At 48.3% G+C, this 18,661-nt stretch overlaps 1 protein-coding gene across 5 annotated transcripts in view; it reads left to right on the forward strand.

The window, feature by feature from the left end:
• The window catches only part of IL11RA (interleukin 11 receptor subunit alpha), a 140,580-nt gene that overhangs the window by 54,920 nt on the left and 66,999 nt on the right, over positions 1–18,661 (forward strand). Inside the window, exons 1-2 of one of the 5 annotated variants that reach the window (XM_077936578.1) lie at positions 8,153–8,376; positions 10,429–10,504. The exons of 1 other annotated variant lie outside the window; for it this stretch is intronic. In XM_077936578.1, coding sequence (XP_077792704.1) covers positions 8,168–8,376; positions 10,429–10,504 — 285 coding nt within the window. In that variant the 5' untranslated portion in view covers positions 8,153–8,167. Of the gene's footprint in view, positions 1–8,152; positions 8,377–8,555; positions 8,642–10,428; positions 10,505–11,339; positions 11,439–18,661 lie in introns of those variants that run through there. 3 more of the 5 variants (XM_028748049.2, XM_077936579.1, XM_028748052.2) reach the window with 3 other exon arrangements.

Below are 18,661 nucleotides of genomic sequence, written 5' to 3' on the forward strand. Positions count from 1 at the left end.
CAAAGAGATAAACAACTACCTGACATTCAGAAGACATCTGGGAAGTTCAGGGAAGTTTTTAATGTGTGATATTATAATGTATTTTTAATCTTTGTTGGAAGCCGCCCAGAGTGGCCGGGGAAACCCAGCCAGATGGGTGGGGTACAAATAAATTGTTGTTGTTGTTGTTGCTGCTGTTGTTATGTCTCCCAGTTGCTGGAAATCACAGAAGGAGAGAGGGCTCTTGTGCTCCAATCCTGTTTGCTGGTTTCCCTTTTGGAGCATCTGGTTGGCCTTGTGAGGACAGGACGCTGGACTAGATCAACCACTGGCCTCATCCAGCAGGCTCTTCTGATGTTCTTAGGTCCCAAGTAGTCTTCAAGGGCAGCCCCATAGGGAGCATGTTGCAGTAGTCCAGTCTGGAAGTTTTCACCATGGCCAATGAGAGAGAGCTATCGACGGCTACTAGCCATGATGGCTTTGCTCTGCCTCTGTGGTTGGAGTTCTCCACAGGTATCTGGTTGGCCATTGTGGAAAGAGGATACTGGCCTGGATGAAGCACCCCTGGGTGGCCAGATTTGGGATAGTGGAAGTGTCAGGAGAAGACAGACAGGTCAGGTCTCAGAGGTCTGGTGTAAGAGCCTGCTGTTCTTATTCATTCTCGTCCATTCCTTGGGTAACAATTGCCGTGTTTCCAAAGTGTAATTGCCTTTGTGTGAGGCAATGAGTGTCATCGGTGCTCTGGATATTTTTAATGCTTCCAAATTTAGACTTCAGGAGCAGTCACTTAATTTATAAACACAGCACTATCCTCCGATTGACTGCATAAGTGCATATTTGGCTTGCGACTGAGGCGTGATTTCTCAATAAATGTTTGCATTCAAGAACGGTTACTCATGCATCTGACTAAAGAGGAGACACTCTGATTGCATACTGACCTGTGCCTGGGATCAAGTTTAGAAGATGAAAGCACCATCCCTGCTGACGGTCCTAATGACCTTGTTTGAATTTGTCCATGTGTTGCAAGTCAAGTATCATTTCCCTCAAAAGGATTCCTCTACATCTTGAAATGTAAAATAAGGTTACCAGACGTCCCTGTTTCCCGGGGACAGTCCCCGGATTTACAGATTAGTCCCCATACAAAATCCACTGAAGTTGAAAAGTGTCCCCTGATTCATTGAAAAATATCTGGTAACCTTAATGTAAAATGAGATCCTCAAGACAGAATTTGCCACCTTTTTTTTTTTTACAGGCTCCACTAAAACTCTTGTTCAGACCCTAGTTCTGTCTAACTTGCATTGAAAACTATAACATTTTATTCCTTTGTCTTCTCCTCTCTCAGCTTAAAGTGAGCAGAGATTTGGCATCCTTCCTTTTGACTTTCGCACATTCAGGGGTCTTCCAGACTTTTTTTTTAAGCTGACAAACCTAGAGTCATTTAAAATATCCTTGAGCAGTTCGTCGTTTTAATGATCGCTCTGCATTGCTTTTAAATGTTTTCCGTGTCGCTGTATACCACCCTAATATTTTACGAGAGAGTGCAGAAATACTTTTATAAATGAAATAGTAAAACCTTAAGTTGGCTGCAGCCAGTGCGGTCCTTTGGGTGCAGGTGGGATATGCTGTCACAATCTCACCTCTGGCTGGAGAAGCCTGACCTGGCCACAGAAATCCATGTTCAAGCCATGGTTTGACTGCTGCCATGTGCTCTGTGTGGCCCTTTAAAGTCCTCTTCAGAACTCAGCGTATTGAAATATGGCTGCCTGAATCATGTGGCACCCCCACCCCCTGTTAAATACCACCAGTGCCAGTTAAATACCACCAGGGATGGAAGTCTGAGCTTTTTGCCCCACTGCATCCCCCCCCCCCCGCACGAAAATCCACTCTTTAGTGCTAAATCGGAACAAACTGCAATCCACAGGAAACCCAATTGTCGTTTGTTCCAATTCAGTGCAAAACCGCAGCTTTTCCCGGGGGGAAGCGAAGAGGCAAATGGAGGTGTGGCTAAACCCTGAATGGCGTATCACCATCCAATCGTAGAAATGTGGAGCTGGAAGGGAACCCAAAGGTCATCTGGTCCAACCTCCTGCAATGCAGGAATCCCAGCTAAAGTGTCCTTTGCCTTCTTGTATGGACCACTGGAGACAAGATGGCTGCAGTTTTGCTCAGGAGAGGAGCAGACGGACAAAGTACCCCCAGAAAAGGCAGGCTCCTCAGGCCTTCACACCAGCCCGATGGACAAGAGGTTGTGTTTGCTTACTGGATTTCCAAGAGTAGCAGAAAATCCGAATGAAATGTTAGCAAAGAGGAAGCAAATGTGGTCTGAATGTTTTGATGACGGAGAGTATTGTGCGGAAGCAGCTGTGATGGCCTGGGACTCGGAACCAGAGGAGACTCAGTCTGCACTGGATCCTTTGCTTCAGGCATCATCTGACCCAAGTCTGGGGCCTGATTCTGAAGAGCCCCAGTCTGCACAGGTTCCCCTGCAACAAGCACCAGCTGGGCCGAGTCAGGGGCCTGATCCTGCCCTGGCTCCAGATGCAGGGATGACCTCGTTGCCTCCAGCTGGGCCATCACTTCCAGCTGCTCCACTACCGGTTGGGTCAGGGGAGGCTGAGGCGGCCCCTGGGTCTAGTAACCCACTGACGTCTCCCAAGCTGCAGAGACTCAGGTCTGAGAGAAGGAGAGACTTGAGTACTCGCAGGAGGAGTGCTTGCCTTCGGGCGAGACAGGGAGGTGAGTCGCTGGGGGATCAGGACCGGCCATTACCCCACCAAAGATAAAAGGCTGTTGGACCCTGTTGCGGGAGCAACATTGCTGTATGCCAGATCCTGTACCTGTCCTTGCCTGGTTCCCTGCCTCATGTCCTGCCTTGGCCCTGTCGGACTGACTCCTAGTGGGACCTTCAGATTCTGGACCGGTCCTGTACTGTGTTTCACGGATTACCCTCAGACCCAGCACAGCAGCAAAAAGACAGGCATGCTCAAATCAGCTACATCAATTCCACGACAAACCTTCACTCGGAAGCAGCACCCATCTTCTTGGTCTTTGTCCTGGTGGAGCACCCTCCTGGCTGTCGGCCAGAGAGCCAGTGGTGGTTTAAGACCTGGGAGAGACCAGAATTCAAATCCAATCCCCTTCCACGAAGCTCGCTAAGTGACCCTGAGCCAGTTGCAACTCCTCTGCCTAACCAACTTCACAGGGCTGTTGTGGGGATTAAATGAGGATGGAATTCTTCATGCAGCACAAAGTTAACCTATGGAACTCCCTCCCACAAGAGGCAGTGATGGCCACCAACTTGGAGGGCTTCAAAAGAACATTAGACAGATCCATGGAGGAGGAGAGGGCTGTCAAGGGCTCCTAGCCAGCATGGCTGTGCTCTCACAGTGAGAGGCAGCCATGATTCTGAATCCCAGTTGCTGGAAACCACAGGAGGCCAGAGGGTTCTTGTGCTCAAATCAAGCTTGCAGATTTCCCATTGGGGCATTGGCTTGGCTGCTATGAAAACAGGATGCTAGACACCTTATCCCAGAAACTCCAGTGGGTGCAGAATACCGCAGCGAGGCTCCTTACTGGGTCCTTGCCACAGGATCACATTCACCCGGTGCTATACCAGCTGCACTGGCTCCTGGTGGAGTATAGGATCAGGTTTAAAGTGCTGGTTTTGACCTTTAAAGCCCTATACGGCCTAGGACTCTCGTACCTACAGGACCACCTCTCCTGGTATGTCCCACAGAGGAACTTACGGTCTTCAAACAAATACATCTTGGAGATCCCGGGCCACAGGGAGGTTAGGCTGGCCTCAACCAGAGCCAGGGCTTTTTTGGCTGTGGCCCCGATCTGGTGGAACACTCTGTCACAAGAGACTAGGGCCCTGCGGGACTTGACATCTTTCTGCAGGGCCTGCAAGACAGAGCTGTTCCACCAGGCCTTTGGCCGAGGCACAGTCTGACCCCCTCCTTTGGTAATCCTCATAGAACTCTAGCCCAATGGTTGCCATTAATTTGATTCAGAATTAATTTTAGAATGAATTGATTTTAGAATGCATTTCAATTAATTGATTGTGATTTTGTGTAAACTGTGTTACTTTTATTGTTGTTAGCCGTTCTGAGCCTGGCTTCGGCTGGGAAGGGCGGGATATAAATAAAATTTTATTATTATTTTATTATTATTATTATTATTAAAGCCCTCCAGGTTGGTGGGCACCACTGGCTCCTGTGGGAGGGGGTTCCATAGTTTAAAGAAGTCCTTTCTTGTATCTGAATCTTTCAACATTCAGATTCCTTGGGCTCCCAAGAGTTTTAGAGCATGCCTTGCAGAATTTTATAAACCTCCACCCTCCTGCCTTTGCTCTAAAACACTGAGCAAACAGCTCACCTGAGAGACTCCCTGGACAAAGTGCTCAATTTGTTAACATAAGAACACGGGAAGAGCTCGCCTGATCAGGCCAATGGTCCTTCTGATGTTGTACTTAAAACTCGGGGGGGGGGAGGTGATTATTATTATTATTATTATTATTATTATTATGAATCACAAAGATATCTGCAGATCTGCAATGACATGAAGGCTGGCAACATCAACCCCGCCATGTGGGAATCCCTTGCAGAAGAATGCAGTACCTGGAGACAGACAGTCAGGTTGTGTATCACAGCAGTGACCAGAGGAGGAATGAGCGCTGGGAGGAGCGCAGAAAGAAGGAACTCCCTGGTGCGTCTGCAGCAGCACAACCGGGGGCCTTGCTCTGCCCCAGCTGCAATAAAACATGTCTCTCCTCTATTGGTCTCTGCAGCCACAGCAGGCGCTGCTAGCTCCCAGCAGCTTGACCTCACCCCAAAAGGTGGACCCCTCTGTTGTCTCCCCAGACCAATGCCTTGTCTATCCCACCTTGAGCTACTTGGAGAAAGAAGTGAGATACAAACAAAGAAATAAATTTGGAAGAAACAGAGAAATGATGCCTGCAAGCTGCATCTTTCCTCCAGAATCTGATCTGCTTCCCCCAAACCTCCATTGGGGCCCCTCTCTCCACTCCCCCCCCCCAATTTACTGCAGGAGCTGAATCAGCCCTCCTGCCCCCCTCCTTCTCAACAGCCCTGCCTCAAACAAGGCTCCTCTTTTATTATTTTTGGGGCCTCTGTTTCCCCCCTCCTGCCCCTCTCCTCTCTGCGCCTTCGCCATCTGGGTTCGATAGAAATGCACACACACACACACGATTCCTCCCAGCAAAGCTTATTTTCCTCCATTTGGGGTTTTTCTTTTTTTTAGTGTATGTTTTCTGTAGCTCTAATTGGCCGGGGCTTGAACCCGCGCCAAGGCAAACGCACCTGAGGGAGTCTTGCTTTACAGGCCCCCTCGCGAGGGCCAGAAATTTGGCCTCTCTGACTACTGGGGTGGGGCGGGAATCGTGACCGGGGGAAGGGGGAACTTTTGGCTGGGTCTTTGCTGACCGGGAAGGGAAGGGGGGGTCGCGCCAACAGCACGGTTGCCAGCCGTGCCCCATGACAGCTGCCCTCTCATGGCGGAGCCAGGAGCAAAGGCTTCCAGCCTTTGGAGCGGAGGGGGAAATAGATGCTGCGTCAGGCCTGCAACCAGCTGTGAACTGGGCCCCCTCCCTCTGCAAAAAGGGGTCTGGACTGCAGATGGGCCAACGGAGGATGCCAGGCACGTGGGCCGCATGTGCTACCCAGAAAGGAGCGGGTCCGCTTCCAGATTCTGAGTATTTTGGGGTCAGCTCAACCTCTGGAGTCCAAGTCTTCTATGCTGGGTCTTCCCCCCCCCCTCATGTTCGTCTGTCAGAAGTATCACGTAGCGGGGAGAAATACATGAGGAGTTGGGAAAAAATGCTTAAGATCCCATTAACAAAAAAAACAGAGGCATAATAATAATAATAATAATAATAATAATAATAATAATAATTATAATTTATTTATATCCTGCCCATCTGGCTGGGCTTCCAACAAAATATTAAAATACAGCAATGCATCAAACATTAAAAGCTTCCCTAAACAGGGCTGCCTTCAGATGTCTTCTAAACGTCAGGTAGTTGTTCTCTTTGACATCTGGTGGGAGGGTGTTCCACAGGGCGGGCGCCACCACCGAGAAGGCCCTCTGCCTGGTTCCCTGTAGCTTTGCTTCTCGCAATGAGGGAACCGCCAGAAGGCCCTCAGGGCTGGACCTCGGTGTCCGGGTAGAACGATGGGGTTGGAGACGCTCCTTCAGGTCTACTGGGCCGAGGCCGTTTAGGGCTTGGAAACGTCCTGGGAGCCAATGTAGGTCTTTCAAGACCGGTGTTATGTGGTCTCAGCGGCCGCCCCCAGTCACCAGTCTAGCTGCCGCATTCTGGATTAGTTGTAGTTTCCGGGTCACCTTCAAAGGTAGTCCCACATAGAGTGCATTGCAGTAGTCCAAGCGGGAGATAACCAGAGCATGCACCACTCTGGTGAGGCAGTCTGCAGCCAGACTGGGCCTTTTAGGAAAGGAAATACTGAAATCGAAGAAAAGAATTTTCTTACATGCGACCACCGCAGCTAGGATAGTAATAGCGTCTAAATGGAAAGCTAAAGAACTACTTACCATGGAGGAATGGATTCTCGAATTAAATTAATATTTAAAATTGGCTAAATTAGCAGCATCCATACGACAGCAGTCAAATCAAAAACTGAAAAACGAATGGCAATGCTTTGATGGTTATATGACAAAATATTGCTCTAAAAGAGACATGCTAATATGCTTAAAGAATGTAAATGCATCAAAACAATAAATGATCAATGGCATATGTATGTATGTGGAGAAAATAAAAACAATCAGAATGCAATGATAAGGGTGAAATTGATTCTAGAGAAGACGAGTAGCGGTGGAGGGAAGTTAAACAGGGTGGTGGGTTTATTTTATTTTGTTTATGTTTTTTCTCTTTCTTTTTTGGATATTGTATAATGATTTAATGTATAATGATTTAATGTTTCTTTTCTGTTATGTATTATTTCTCTTTTTTTAATTAAATTGTATGACGGAAAATCTAAATAAAAATACAAAAGAGAAAAGAAAAAAGAAGAAGTATCACATAGTGAGGCTTTAGAAGCCAGATGTGCACAACCACCAGTCAAGGTTCAGGAGTCGGTCTTCCCTTGTGGTTTCTCCTCCTCAGAGGTTTCCATAAAGGCACGATCTCTCCTAAGAGTCTTCTCTGGGGTTTTGGAGCCTAGCAGCTCCTTGGGACTCCTTGATACCTGTTCCACAGTTGTAAGAACTTGATCGTTTAGAGTTAATTTTAGTTAGTTAGTTAGTTATTAGAAGTTTTCACTGAAAAAAATATTATGAAATAAAAGAAATATGAATACAGTCGTAGCTTGGAAGTCGAATGGAATCCCTTCCGGAAGTCCGTTCGACTTCCAAAACGTTTGTAAACCAACGTGAGGCCAGCAGAAGCTTCTGCAGCCAATCGGAAGCCTCATTGGACGTTTGGCTTCCAAAAATAGTTCGCAAACCGGAACAGTCACTTCCAGGCTTGCGATGTACGGGAGCCAAAACGTTTGAGAACTAAGCTGTTTGAAAACCAAAGTACGACTGTAATGCGAAAGGAAAGGAAAAGGAAAAATAACCAAAGCATTACAATACAACAGAGTATACGGTAGGGTAAATAAGTACATAAGAGATACAATTGTTTGTATCACTTATGTACTGTTTGTTTGTTTGTTTTTACAATCAAGTGGTATATAAAATCTCTGAAATAAACAAATGGGAAGGCGAAAACATGGTTGTGCACTAGCTCTTAGCATTACAATTCTTATAACGGGCAACTGTGATTCGGTGGCATCTCTGCTGCCAGGTGGCAATGGAGTGAGGGCCAAAGGCAGCGGATCTCTCAGCAGAAGAGATGGCCTGGCCCTGCTTTCTCCCCCTCCCCCCCAGCTCTGCAGCCTGATGGAGCGACTTCAGCTCCTTTCTCAAGCCTGACCTCTCAGGATTTATGGAACTTTCTTTCTCTCCCTGTAAAATGCACATTGTGCTGTGCCGATTCCCATGCCTGGCATCTGACGCAGTCGGCTGTTGCCTTTCAGCGTCTCCGCAGACCTGTGATTAGTCTCTTCGGGGGTGCGGCGTTCCTGCAACGAATCCTGCCCATATCTGCTGCTGCGGGACGGGAGGCCTACCCTCTTCTGTGATTTGTTTCTGACATGAGGTTGCTGTGGCGATGGCCACCACATGGCTTGGCAAGGCCAGCGCCAAGCAGAACGTGATTTATGGGTGGGAAGAGAACAGACCTTGCATCGCCCCCTCCACATTCTGCCTTTCCAAACCCCATGACTTTTCCTTTTCCCCAGGAGTTGAGAGGTTAACAGGACCCCCCCTATTCCCGGACCAAATCGATGGCCCAGCGCCTTTCGAGGGGCTGTTTCTCAGGTGCGCTTGGAGCTGCCCGAAGCCCAAAAGGGGCCTTTGTTTTGGAAGCGGTAGAAGGCTGTTTTGCACGGCTGGAATGCAGCGCTCCCGTCCCGGCGAGCGAAGGAGCACGGGAGCGGCAGTGGGCTGTTTGCTTTGGAGCTCGCCTGCTGGCTGACCCGAGCGCCTCCGTGCTTGGAAGCCGGCTTGTGGCTATGCCCTGCCCTGGGCCAGGAGGCGTCGCTAGCCAAAGCACAGCTACGGAGAGCCGTCCAGCAGGAAAGAGGTTGCCCAGCTGCGGTTTTGAAAGGGTGGCGGTGGAAGCCATGAGGAACGGGCAGATGGCTAAGGGACCCAGATGCCTGGGGAGCCCTTTGACCCCTTCTTTCTGGAGGGAGGGAGGGAGGAGTAGCAGCAGGATCAGGACCCCTCCCAGCTCAGCTGAGCACCTCTAGTCTAGAGGTCTGGTCTAGCCACTTGCCCATAGCTCAGAGACTCCATTCCCTCTGGCATCTCCAGCTAAGGCAGGGAATTATCCGTGCCTGAAAGCTTGGCACCACTGCTGCCAGTCAGGGTAGACAGTATTAAACTAGATGGACCCAATTCTCCACTTAGTATAAGGCTCCTTCCTAGGCTCCCATGACAGAGTTGGGCGGTTCAACTTCTTATGCCACGTGGGCTGCAAAAGTACTTTGACATGGAACCTGTGCCTTGTCGCAAGGCTGAAATTTGAAGCCCCCTCCCCAGCCCTCACACTGACTCCCCAAAGATAACTAAACAAGGCTCTGGGGTGAACCTCAGTCAGCTTGTTAGGTGCTTGTAGGCAGCCATGCTCTCCCCACCTCGGTGCCCCCTCTCCCCCAGAATGGGGGTGACAGCGCTGACCTACCTTGCAGGGTTGTTTGCAAGGACTGGAACAAACTGGCGTACAGGAAGCACCTTAAACTGTAATGTGCTCATCATGCCCTGCTCTGTACGGTTGAGTTTCATAATAAGCGCAATAGGGCATAGCAGGCGGAGAGAGGAGAGTCTTCGTCTTCTTCAGATTACTGTATTTTAATATTCTGTTGGAAGCCGCCCAGAGTGGCTGGGGAAACCCAGCCAGATGGGTGGGGTATAAATTATTATTATTATTATTATTATTATTATTATTATTATTACTACTATTACTATTACTAACACTGGAACTCAGTGGAACGGCTCTGCTCTGCAATGCTTCTGAATCCCATTTGCTGGAAGACATGGGGCATCTGGGCGAGGTCCAGATGTCTTGATCTAGCAGGCCCTTTATATATGCTTTCACCCACAACCCCGTTGCCTCTCAGGTAATTTCCTCAAAGCCCCGTTCTTTGCTCAAGTGGCCATTAGCTCCTGCAGAGTGTGATCCTGCTCACAGCAATTGCGTGATTTGCACATGATTTTTTCGCAGCACCCCGGATCGCCTCCTCCTCCTCCTCTCCCTTGCCCGCCAATACCCACACCTGCGCAGGTGGCCTTTTGCCCTGGGAGATGATGCTCCTGTCCTCTCCTCGCTTGCTTTTGCCCTGTCCCGGAAACTTTCCCTGCAAAGTGGAGAGCCAGGGAGGCCTTGCCTTTCGCTCCTGGTATCTGCAGCCTGAAATCGAACCCAGCCCCCGGCTCCCCCACTCCATTCCCCAGCCGCCCAACTTTTTTACGAGCGCTTTGCTTTTGACATTATTTTTAGGAATTTCTCCAGCGTGTGGCTGGGCTGGTGGGGGGAGGGAGGTGGGGGAAAATGGTTTTCCTTTCCTCTGGAGCAGCAGGCAGGAGCCGCTGGGCTGCTTTGGCTGCTGTTCTGCTTGTTAACAGAGCAGTTGCTGTTCAGCTCCTGCCAGAGCCTCAGGTTACGGGTAGGCGAGGGGCTCGGGTTGGGTGCAGTGGGGCGGCTGCCGAGGGGAGGGGGCTTGGGCTGCGGGGAGGCTCGGGCGAGGGGCAGAAGCGGGGGTCGCGGTGGGGATTGGGTGGGTGTGTTCCCAGCTCTCCGGCTGCAGCCAGCGTCAACGATAGCGGCCCCCCTCCACCAACCCCCCTTTCCTTTCTTTCTTTTCCCAGAGTTTTTGTGATCTGGCGGCGGCTGCGAGGCCATGGGGAACTGCAGAGGCAGCAGAGGCAGCACCAGGTCTTGAAGGTAAGCTCTTGCCACGGGACGGCAGGAATCATCCAGCGCTCTCCGAAGGACGAGGGAGACTAGTATTTGTGGGTTCCGGAGCATGGCGCTGTCCGGTTGCACCTGGCAGAGGAGAAATCCCATGGGTCATGAATGGTTTAGATACGGCTAGGGGAAACGGGGTGTCTGAAGGAGCCACGCACTGCCTGAACCTCTCCATCCCTATGCCGTGCATGTGTTTTATGGCACGTGGGCGCCGGGCTGGGTTCCTCTGGCCGATCCCGGCAGAAGGAGCTTGGCTCCTCCAGAGGCGACACAGCATCGCTGAGTCACAATCTACTGAGTCAGCACTCTGGGACCCCTGCGTCAACGGGGTCACCGCACGCGGTGGACTCTCTCGTATCTGAGTCAGAGCGTTGGGAAGCGTTCAGTCCTGCGCAGCTGAGTTCAAAGCGTTTTGCAGGGCGCACTGCACACAAGTCTCGGGCTGTTTTTACAACGTGTGTTTTCCGCACAGCGAGGGAGAGCGTCGTTAGGGCTGCAGCTGTTTCCTTGCTAAATGTATTTGCTCCACCGTTTAGGGCACAAAAACCCTCACAAAGCTGCTTTACGGCGTTTAATAAATATATTCCAAAACTCTTACCACTTTAGCGCTCAAAAAAGAAGCTTCCAAATTTATTTTCTGCTGATAAAAGTTAACTCTGGTGCGCTACTGCAATGGTGGTGCAGGCTGCCTTGTGCTGTTGTTTTTGTATGAGTTGCTCAAACTTCCACTCAGGCTATCTAAGCCGAAATGTTTCTCTAGATCTCCTGAGCTAAAGCTAAGCCAGACTTATTCCCCTAGCTGCAGTGACAGTAGCAGCAGCAGCAGCAGCCGCCCTGGTCGATTGTATCTCATCCAACTCTCCAAGGTCAACCCAAAGCAACCTTTTAATGGGGCCATAAACCAGGAGGGGTATGTAGAAAGTTTCGGCATGTGCGGACCCTGCATTTATGGAACGCTCTCTCCCTCGGAGATTAATCAAAGCCCAGCGCTGTAACCTTTTGAAAGCCGTGCACAATCTGCTTGGGGTGGCTTCTGTTGCAGGGGACAAGCAGAGAGACGGTGGTGGGGTTAAGAGTCCAATTGAATTTTTGATGCCGAATTGGATTTAAAGTGGATGCTTCGTTTGTTTAATCTGTTAACTGCCCTCGGAGTCTCCAGGGTGGGGTGAGCTAGGTCCTCAAACAATTAAATCGCTGCTCTTTTATTAGCCATTTATTAACCAAATAAGTTGTTTTGGTTTTATTTCTGTTTAACCCGTTGCTGTCTCTGTGAAGGCGGAGGAATTGGCTTCCATATTTCTGCCTTTATAGTTCTCTGTCTGCATTGCAGTTTACTTTCTCTGGTGCTGATATAGTTCAGTTGCTCTGGAGCACAACAGAAAGATCTGTGTAGAAGAGATTATTGTGGGAAAGATTTAGAAAGAGGGCGATGACAATTATCAAGGGGATGGAGAAAGGTTGCAACATTTAGGACTTTCTAGTTTAGAGAAAAGGTGAGTTGAAAAGGTGGCATGATAGATGTTTATAAACCCATGGCATGGAGAAATTGGAGAGAGAAATCTCATAATACTGGAACTCAGCTGGGGGGCATCCAAGGAAGCTAAATGTTGGGAGAATTCAAGACAAAAGAAAATACTCGCACAGTGCACAGTTCAACTATGGAACTCCCTGCCACAAGGAGGTAGTGACAACCACCAACTGGAAGGCTTTTAAAGAAGATTAGACAGATTTATGGAGTGTAAGGTTCTTCTGATGGCTACTAGTCAGGAAGGCTATATTTGGCCCTAAATGGCCTCGGCTCAGTGTACCTGAAGGAGAGTCTCCACCCCCATGGTTCAGCCCGGACACTGAGGTCCAGAACCAAGGACCTTCTGACCCTCACTGGAAGAAGTTACAGGGAACCAGGCAGAGGGCCTTCTCGGTAGTGGCGCCCACCCTGTGGAACACCTTCCCATTAGATGTCAAGGAAATAAACAACTATCTGACTTTTAGAAGACATCTGAAGGCAGCCCTGTTTAGGGAAGCTTTTAATGTTTGAAGTTTTATTTTGTTTTTATTGTTCTGTTGGGAGCTGCCCAAAGTGACTGGGGAATTATTATTATTATTATTATTATTATCACAATTGGAGGCAGAGCTGTTTCTGAATACCAGCCACTGGAAACGGCAGGAAGGGAGAGGGCTACTCTTGTGCTCAGGTGCTTGTGGGTTTCCCAGTGGGGTAACTGGTTGGCCATTGTGAGAACAGGACACTGGACTAGATGGGCCATTGCTCCAGCAGGCTTTTCTCATGTTTATATTAATGTGAGCCATGGCAGAGGTCTTCAGATACCTGCTGGACTGTCTCACACAGAAGATGGAGCGAACTCTTGTTCTCCCGTTGCTCCAGAGGGCAGGGCCAGCATTGGAGGGTGGAAACTGCAAGGCAGCAGCTATTTTTTTGCTATGAACATTACGAGAAATTTCCTAAAGGCAAGAGACGTTCAACAGCGGAACAGTCTGCCTCAAGGAAGTAGTGCCCTCTCTTTTGCCGAGGCAGAGACTGGGCAGCCATCACCAGTCAGGGATGCTGTAGATTCCTAGACCTTCAATTTGTTCTTGTTGTTTAGTCGTTTAGTTGTGTCCGCCTCTTTGTGACCCCCTGGACCAGAGCACGCCAGGCCCTCCTGTCTTCCACTGCCTCCCGCAGTTTGGTCAAACCCATGCTGGTAGCTTCGAGAACACTGTCCCACCATCTCGTCCTCTGTCGTCCCCTTCTCCTTGTGCCCTCCATCTTTCCCAGCAGCAGGGTCTTTTCCAGGGAGTCTTCTCTTCTCATGAGGTGGCCAAAGTCTTGGAGCCTCAGCTTCAGGATCTGTCCTTCCAGTGAGCACTCAGGGCTGATTTCCTTCAGAATGGATCGGTTTGATCTCCTTGCAGTCCATGGGACTCTCAAGAGTCTCCTCCAGCACCAGAATTCAAAAGCATCAATTCTTCAGCGATCAGCCTTCTAGGCCTTCAATATCCCTCCCAAATCCAACATTCTGTGATGCTTTCACAACCTAGATGAATTGTGTCATTCTGGATTTTTTGGGAAGGCTGAAATCAAGAGACCCATTTCCACACACTCCCTTCCCAAGTGGCTGAATTGGTAGCCTTAGCTACCCAAGCAGATGTTGCAATCCAGTAGACAATGCCAAAGGTTTTTTGGAGCCGCTTGGCCAGTGTGGTCAAATGCCGGCAACTGCATGGCTGTGGCGTGAAAAGGGCATGAGGAGCCATCATCCGCGTATCTTGGCAGCATTTGAGTTCCTCATCTCCAGGCAGGCTCAGAATTTGAGGAGGTAAAGAGCTGAAGGTGGCAGTTTAAATGTCAGAGAGGAAATGTGCTTTTGCTCAGCTGGATTTCCAAGGGGAAATCTGTCTTTGGACAAAGATCATAGAATCTTAGAATCTTGGAAGGGACCCCAAGGGTCATCTAGTCCAACCCCCTGCAATGCAGGAATCTCAGCTAAAGCATCCATGACAGATGGCCACCCAACCTCTGCTTGAAAACCTCCAATGGAGGAGAATCCACAACCTCCCAAGGGAGACCATTCCACTGACAAATAGCTCATACTGTCAGAAAGTTCCTCCTGATGTTTAGTCGGAATCTCCTTTCTTGCAACTTGGAGCAATTGGTTCGAATCCTACCATCCAGAAGAAACAAACTTGCTCCATATTCCAGGTGACAGCCCTTGAGATATTTGAAGACGGCTCTCATATCTCCTCTCAGTCTCCTCTTTTCCAGGCTAAACATACCCAACTCCTTCAACCGTTCCTCATCAGGCTTGGTTTCCAGACCCTTGATCATCTTGGTCGCCCTCCTCTGCGCACCTTCCAGCTTGTCAACATCCTCCTTAAATTGTGGTGCCCAGAATTGGACACAGTATTCCAGATGTGGTCTGATCAAGGCAGAATAGAGTGATACTATTATTTCCCTTGACCTGGACACTAGACTTCTGTTGGTGCCGCACAGAATAGCATTCACTTCTTTTGCTGCTGCATCACACTGTTCACTCATGTTAAGCTTGTGGCCCTAAGACCTCTAGATCTTTTTCATGTGTCCTACTGGTAAGCCAGATGTTCCTCATCTTATATATGTGCATCTGGTTCTTCCTATCTAAGTGCCTAACTTAGATTTGTCCCTGTTGAAATTCATTTTGTGAGCTTGCGCCCAGTACTCCAATCTGTAAAGGTCATTTTGAATTCTGATTCTGTCTTCTGTGGCATTACCTTACCTTATTGCAGGATGAATGAAAGACCCATTCTAACATGAGAAGATCTTGCTGGATCAGGCCAGTGGCCCATCTTGTCCAGCATCCTGTTCTCACAGGGACCGACTAGATGCTTGTGCGAATCCTCCAAGCAGGATCCAGGCTCTAGAGGCCTCTCCCTTCCTGTGGTTTCCAGCAACTGGGATTCGGAAGCCTGGCTGCCTCCGACTGCAGAGGTAGAGCATAGTCATCCTGGCCATTGATAGCAATAACCTCCACAAATTTGTCTACTCCTCTTTTAAAGCCATCTAGGTTGGCAGCCATCCCCGCCTCCTGTGGCAGGGAGTTCCACAGTTCAACTGTGCTGAAGATGGCCTCATCATCATCACCTGCTGCTGTTGAACCCGGGACCTTTGGTCTGTCCCTGAGCTCTGGCCGCACCTTGTTGAGGGGTAAAGCCCCCCAGGTTAACTGTTATGGGGTGAAGCCTGCCTGAAAGTGCTTGCCCCTCTTCCAAGGTTCGTGCAGCTCAGTTCTGACAGAAATCCATTCTGTACGTTTTCAAGAGCACCCTTTACAAAATAAAAAGCAAATGACATGTTGCAGGACACTCAGAGTTTGGCATTTCTGTCCTTTCGTGAAAGAGGGAAAAGCTGGAGGGTTTGGGTTTCAAAATATGGATTTCAGCGTTGGAAGGAAATTCAGTTTTAATGAGGTCTTATGTCTCTATTCATTTTATTGCCTTCCCTGAGCCTTTGGAGTGGAGCAGGCAATAAAATAAATTGTCCGGCTCGCCAGGAGCCTTCTAAGTTACCACCGGAAGATCCAGCATCGGTCTGTTGCCATGGGAGCTCTGCCACGGTGGGAAGCAAGGAGCGGTGGTCCCACCGTAGAGACGGGAAAGGTGGCAGGTGCTGAGCTTTTGATGCACAGAAGGTGCCCGCGTTCAACCCCTGCCATCTCTGGTGGGAAGGAACCTGGTAGCAAGGCTGGTAGTCTTGGCTCGGGTGGCACAGAGACTCATACAATTGTAGTTGTGGGAGGGAACCCAGCGGTCCTCTAGTCCTTTTTAAAAAAAAATGATATTTATTAAAGTTTCAAACAAAATTACAATAATAAGAAAAAGATAAGAAAAAGAAAAAAGAAAATACAAAATACAGAAAAATAAAAAGCAATTAAAAAACAAATCAGTCTTTCCATGTCTTGTCTTTCATTTACTTGTTTCCCTGACCTCCTCACACCTCCCTTTTTTGTATTCCAGTTCAATTAGTTAATTCAGCAAATCCTTTCCCTCTTTATTTTTATCTTAATCCTTTGTCTTGATATATTATAACTTTAGATTCACACCTATTAGCAATCCATTTTTTCATACACCTTTGTAACATTGCTGCTAAAACCACTTAACTTCATTCCAACATCACTCTAACATTCATTAATTTTACAGTATTTCTGTAAATAATCTTTAAATTTCTTCCAATCTTCTTCCACCGACTCTTCTCCCTGGTCTCGGATTCTGCCAGTCATTTCCGCCAGTTCCATATAGTCCATCACCTTCATCTGCCATTCTTCCAAGGTGGGTAGTTCTTGTGTCTTCCAATACTTTGCAATAAGTATTCTTGCTGCTGTTGTAGCATACATAAAAAAAGTTCTATCCTTCTTTGGCACCAATTGGCCGACCATGCCCAGGAGAAAGGCCTCTGGTTCTAGTCCAACCCCCTGCAAGGTGGCAATCATGGCTAAAGAACCCCTGACAGAAGGTCATTCAAGCTCTCCAGCAAAGGGGAGTCCACCACCTTCTGAGGGAGTTTTTTAAGCAGTTGGATGGGTTGTCATGTTGTCTTGAAGCTAGGAAATTAAGGGAGAGAGCCCAGTTGAAGATTCGGAGCAGACATTTGGAGGTAACATCGAGCCCTCTCTTATAATACTTCTTGTTGTCAGAACTACAAGCCCATTCAATAAACACACAAGACGTAACCGGCTGTACGTTTGGAAAAATAATATATACTATTCATTGTACTGAACTGTAGATTTCAACAGAAGTAGCTCATAAAGTTCAATGAAAAACTTAGAAGACCCAGTGAATCAGTTCATTCACTGATCAGTTTATGCATAAGGTCCATATATGTGAAAGTGTCTATTCCACCTGTCTGTTCATAGAGTCCAACAATCCGCACGAAAGGTTGTTGCAGTTCGACAAGGATTTCCGGAATATTAGCCTTGTTTCGCCGTCTTGGGCTTCATCAGTAGTACAAACTCATATATGATATCACAGGACAGTGGATCTTATAGCATAGTAGTAGCTGCTATAAGAACCACAAGCCCAGCAGCAACTCAGTCAAAGAACTCTTTGGCTTCCATCTTGGCAAAATGTCGCCCGGCCTTCTTGAAGGACTCAGCAGATGAAACAATACGGTCAAGGCGGTAGTGATTCTGTGTGGCCTTCTAAAGAGCTCTTTCAGCAAATAGATTTATTTTAATTGTGCTTCTTAAAAATGCAGTTTGAAAAACAGGTCTTTGCCCTGTGGTGTATGAGGTGATTTGAATTCCGGGCACACAGATGGTAATTTTCTGGACTCAGTGAAATGGGGACAATTCGGTCGGGTGTTGCTTCTCTCAGTGTGCACAGATGGAGCTCCTCATTGCTTTTTGTTCCCTATTTTGCCTTCCTGCTCATAAATCCTGAGAGGTATTTCCTGAAACTCTAAACTCTATATGAGTGAAAACTGGTTTGACAATGATATTCCCTCTTCACAGGGACTTCTGGGAACTGTAGTTTTTGAGTGGGGGGCTAGGAGCGCCTAACAGGATCCAGAGCATCTTGCCAGCTACAGTTCCTGGGATTCTTCCGGTGAAGTGATGCTAAAGCGATAAGCAATGAATGCGAGTTAGTGCAGCGGATGTGCCCCAAATACACGTTCGTACTTGGTTTGTGCACCTTGGCATTTTCTAACGGAGCATCTAAGGACACATTCGGAAGTGGTGCTAAAAATGCTTTTCGGTCCGAAAAGTGTGAAGCTGGTTAATGAGGTGTAGAAAGTGGAAAAGAGCCATTTTAAAAATAGAAATCTGCATGCAAGCTAATGAAGATTTCCTTTTTCATTTCGAACTACACTTGTGGGAAACGGGCACAGGGGACTCACTGAGTTATTATACATGTCATACAAAAACGAGCATCTGTCCCGGAGAAACTGAGGGTTTCTTGGAGGTGATTTGCGGTTCTAGAGTGAGAAGGTCAGTGCTGCAAGGCAGATTTCCCTGAAAGATGGGCTTGACCGCCGCCACCGATCAACTCCTGCGATGCACAAATGCAGGCCAGTGTTGTTTGGTGTGTTCCCGGACGCGTTCTCCATTTACACAGAGCCACAGTGACGCCCAGCAAGATTAGCCGGCGCCTCACGTGAACGCCCTGGGACGCTTCCCACAATCCTCTGCAACAAGCCGCCGCTCTGCAGACACACGTCGACTTGGAAAGGGCTCTCTGCAGCTAGAAAATTCTGAAACCCACTGGAATAGCCAGGCATAGATGTTGAAAGCCGGCGTGGCGTTTCGCTCCAATGTTTTCAGCGTCCTCCTCTGCCTGTGTGAAACTGAGTCACAAGGTCTGGATGCTTTTGCAAAGAAATCTGAATTTTTAACGGAAAATGCAAGCGAGCCTCACGGCGAGAGGCTTAAGGGGTTGAGTTGCAGGGCTGCAGTGTGGACATGCTCTCTTCATGGATTAAATGCACACGGGTTGGAGGTGTTTGCAGAGTTGGGGGCCCTACAACGCTTCGCCAGCCAGCACATGCCAATCAGCACGGCTTTTCTTGTGCAACTCAGTGTTTTCCCATCTGTGATATAATAATAATAATAATAATAATAATAATAATAATAATAATAATAATAATAATTTTTATTTATA

Source organism: Podarcis muralis, chromosome 11, assembly GCF_964188315.1.
Source record: "Podarcis muralis chromosome 11, rPodMur119.hap1.1, whole genome shotgun sequence".
NCBI lineage: Eukaryota > Metazoa > Chordata > Lepidosauria > Squamata > Lacertidae > Podarcis > Podarcis muralis.